General features: G+C 34.8%; 2 gene segments (V, D, J or C); both read left to right on the top strand.

The window, feature by feature from the left end:
* Nucleotides 1-480: 480 nt before the first annotated feature.
* Nucleotides 481-1,011, top strand: LOC107726911 (T-cell receptor alpha chain V region RL-5-like). The segment is given in 2 exon segments: nt 481-520; nt 608-1,011. Coding segments are annotated over 2 exon segments (444 nt in total).
* A 2,181-nt stretch (nt 1,012-3,192) lies between these two features.
* On the top strand, nt 3,193-3,710 carry LOC107726910 (Ig kappa chain V-III region NG9-like). The segment is given in 2 exon segments: nt 3,193-3,274; nt 3,400-3,710. Coding segments are annotated over 2 exon segments (357 nt in total).
* Nucleotides 3,711-4,333: the final 623 nt, after the last annotated feature.

Below are 4,333 nucleotides of genomic sequence, written 5' to 3'. Positions count from 1 at the left end.
AACAGAGCTTTTATCTCTCCTTAGGGGATAAAAAGAGTCACATTGCATGTGAATATAATTTAGCATGTATTGCATTAATTATATATATATATATATTAATTATAATTGCATACTTCTCATGTTAGCTTGTTTGTTAGGTTATCTCTTCTCATATTATGTTGTGTTTATAAGTCTCATTAAAAATTATAGAAACTCATATATGAGCAAAATAGTCATAGAATATTGGCAATAAGCAGCAAAATGAAGAACACAAATGCATTATCAAAACAAAGAATTAAAAGAAATGAGCACATATTTAAACAGCTACTGTATGCATGCTCATTTAATCTTTTCTTAGGTGCTTCAGATTTAATGTCAGGACAGAAGGAGGAGTTTAGCACAGACTCTATACAGCATACAGAGTAGAGATGAACATCACACAACACTGTGTGGAGCAGCTGCTCTGTTTTTAGCTTGTTCTTACTAGTTCAGTGAGTGAATATGTTGATCTATATTATTATACTGCTGTTATCAACTGAAGGTATAATATTGTAAAAGTAAAAGCAAAAGCATTTTATTCAAACAGAAGTGTTTAAAAAACTTAATTTAATGCCACTTTCATTTGCAGGTTCCAGAGCCTCAGAAGTCATCACTCCAAAAAGAGACAGAGAATTTGCTCGTGAGAGTGATAATGTGACACTCTCCTGTAACTACAGCGGTTCTGCTCGTGGTGTTCACTGGTATCGTCAATATGCAGGTTCACCACCACAGTTCCTCATACTGGAATATTCAGGGGTAACAACTCCAGCTAATCCACCCGTTCCAGGAATAACCATCAATCACAGAAAAACAGAAAGCCATGTGGATCTGATCATCTCCTCTGCTGCAGTATCAGACTCTGCTGTGTACTACTGTGCTCTGCAGCCCACAGTGACAGGAAACCCTATGGCATTGTACAAAAACATTGTACAAAAACAGTTTTCATATGCTTATCAAGCCCTGATAGAAATGTGCAAACCACAGCTTGACTAACACAAATGTCCAAAAAAAAGAAAAGGACAGCTCCTACTGATATTCCTACTGATATCAAGTAACACACAATATTGTAAGTTCAGAAGGGATCTTCCATTGAAATCCCACATAATCACCATGAACACATCCACTGTAGGATCAGAGACAGATGATCTGCTTCATAAATTCAGGACTATAGTTTTAAATCAATTGTATTTTGGGAAAGAACAGGATATTTCTACTGACATTTTATTATATATATATTGATTTTTTATTTCATACAATGTTATAAAATAACATTTATAACATTAAATAGTCTTCATTTTAAACTTAATTGTAACAAACATAAACATGCTTTCTGCACATCTGGATAATTATTGTTATAGAACCCTCATTTCTGTCTAACATGCAAAATCTATATCATGTTTATGTTTAAGATTACACCCCTAAAATATGTCACTGAAATGTGTTGTACCTTGTCATTTATCTCTCTATCTATATTTATAAATATTCTTTATTTCTATTCAATATGTGTGATTGTGTTATAAATAACATTTCATCATTTATATTGTGTGAGATGAGGGCTGAATGTTGTCAATCTGAGTAGGAGGAGTTTAGCACAGATGTTGTACAATAGGACTGTCAGCATTTCACAAGTCTTTTTAGATCATCTGATGTTTCTGTGTGCCTACTGTTCACACCTGATTGCTCGTGAGAGTGATAATGTGACACTCTCCTGTAACTACAGCGGTTCTGCTCGTGGTGTTCACTGGTATCGTCAATATGCAGGTTCACCACCACAGTTCCTCATACTGGAATATTCAGGGGTAACAACTCCAGCTAATCCACCCGTTCCAGGAATAACCATCAATTATTTAATTATATTACTATCACACCTGATTATTGTGCCAAAATGTTTATCTATTTAATTATATTACTATCATCAGCTCAAGGTAGGATATTGCCACATATGCTTAAACATTTTAGGATGAAAACATAAATTTTTTAAAGACCAAATTCAGGTTTTGCGTAATTTGTAAATAATGATTCCCTAATTGAAACAAGAAGTTTGTTTGAAAATTCTGACTTCCCATAAATGCTTTTTTTGTTAACCAAGCTAATAACAACATTGCATTATTAAGTACTGTATATGCATTTTATTGCATTTAAATGGAGAATGTATATTTAAAAGAGGAAATAAATTTCAGATGCAATTTTTCTTTTCTCCTTTTTTTTTTTTTACTTTAAATTTACGCTTTAAATGCAGGTTCCAGAGCGGCAGAAGTCATCACACCATACAGTGCTTATCAGATTGCTGATGAGGGTGACAGTGTGACACTTTCTTGTAGCTACACTGGTTCTGTTCAAGGTCTTCACTGGTATCGGCAATATGCAGGTTCACCACCAAAGTTCCTCATAATGGATTCCTATGGGGCAGTTACTAAAGCTGATCCTCCAGTTGCTGGAGTCTCAATCCATCACAGAAAAGACAACAGTAGTGTGGATCTGAAGATCTCCTCTGCTGCTGTCACTGACTCCACTCTGTACTACTGTGCTCTGGAGCCCACAGTGAAAGGAAATCCACTGCATGCTGTACAAAAAGCTGTTTAAATAAGACCGAAAGAGAGAGGTGGGGATGAGAGTTTATGTAAAAAAAATAAAAAAAAATCACACAGATAGTTCTTATAAAGTTCTTAGATCCTTAAGAATCTGTCATACTGTGAAAATGTTCTGTGGCTGAAAGTGGAAGGTTATCACTTTTATGAGGACATTTTCATGAGGACAAATGTGAGCCCAACAATTAAATGACTGTAATTAGAAGTAACAATAAAACAATAAAAGTAACAAAAACATTTACAATTTTAGTTGGCACATTTTAAAGCACACAGTAAAGCAAATGGACAAAACATGCTGTTCTGAGCTCCAACAGAAGGGGGCAACATTATTTCACCAGCTGTTTTATTCACACAAAACAAGCACCTGACGTCTATAAGAAACACATCTGAAAGCACAAAACATGTTTCATATTTCACTAACCCACACCCATATTATTCATGCACAACAGAAGTTCACTCAGTCTCAGTGCTTTCATTCAACCATCAGCTACTCATTTTATAAAGCCACATTCAGCATAATTTGGAACTAATAAATTGGTATGTTAATAATGATTATCTAATGAATCAATTTAATAAGTACTAGAAACTAAAAATCTGATCTTTAAAGTGGACTTCAGTTAAGATGGAGGAGAGGCAGATGATACTCATAATGCTCATCATAGTTTCAGGTAAATATACTTTTAATCACAATTACTTATATTTTGTAAATCAAAGAATTCAATCAAACATAATGTTCATTTTTATTCAACAAAAAATTACATCATGGTATTTTAAAATATGATTCACATATCAGGTGGTTTTGCTGATAGAATTGGACCAAGAGAAGGAGACACAAACATAATCAGAGAACAAGGAGAGTCTGTGACACTGAGCTGCACATATGATACAACCAGCAATGATATTTGGCTTAACTGGTACAGACAGTATCCAAACAGAGAACCAGAATATTTACTGTATAAAGGCGCTCGATCAAAGAGCAGTGAAGAGGATATACCAGATGGGTTTCAGTCAACTACATCCCAATCATCCACTGATCTTACTATTGTAAAAGCAGCTCTGTCAGATTCAGCTCTTTATTACTGTGCACTTGAAATAGCCCAGTGATACAAAATACCAGAGAAGCTTTACAAAAACTCAGATGAAATGAATGCTTTGAAGAGTCTTTAATCGACCAGTATCAAAACACATCATGTTTTTATAAACCACAAACAGTGAATGTGGTAACAGCTGTGAATTTAGAAGGTTAAAAAGGTTGCATAAGAACATGTGAATACAATTTAACATGCATTACATCAGTGGTTCTCAAACCTTTCCTGGAGTACCCCCAGCCCTGCACATTTTATATGCCTCCCTCATCTATCACACCTGATTCAACTCACCAGCTCATTAGTGGAGACTGCAAGACCTGAAGTGGGTGTGTCAGATATAGGGAGACATACAAAATGTGCAGTGCTGGGGATACTTCATGGAGAGGTTTGAGAACCACTGCATTACATGGTTCTCGTGTCATCTCTTTTCTCATTTGTATACATTTCTAAGGATGTCAGTAAAATAATCTATAATCAATTAAAGTCTCATGAAAAAACAACAAAAAACTATTTTACACGCATGATTATAAACAGGGCTGGACTGGGACAAAAAAAAAATCGACCATGGCATTTTTTGGTCCAGGCAGCCCACCACCACTTCGATATATATATATATATATATATATATATATATATACA

The sequence above is a fragment of the Sinocyclocheilus rhinocerous genome, unplaced genomic scaffold (genome assembly GCF_001515625.1).
Source record: "Sinocyclocheilus rhinocerous isolate Xijiao unplaced genomic scaffold, SAMN03320098_v1.1 scaffold606, whole genome shotgun sequence".
Lineage (NCBI taxonomy): Eukaryota > Metazoa > Chordata > Actinopteri > Cypriniformes > Cyprinidae > Sinocyclocheilus > Sinocyclocheilus rhinocerous.
Note: the sequence above shows the minus strand (reverse complement) of the source record. Positions and strands in the feature narration are given on the sequence as shown.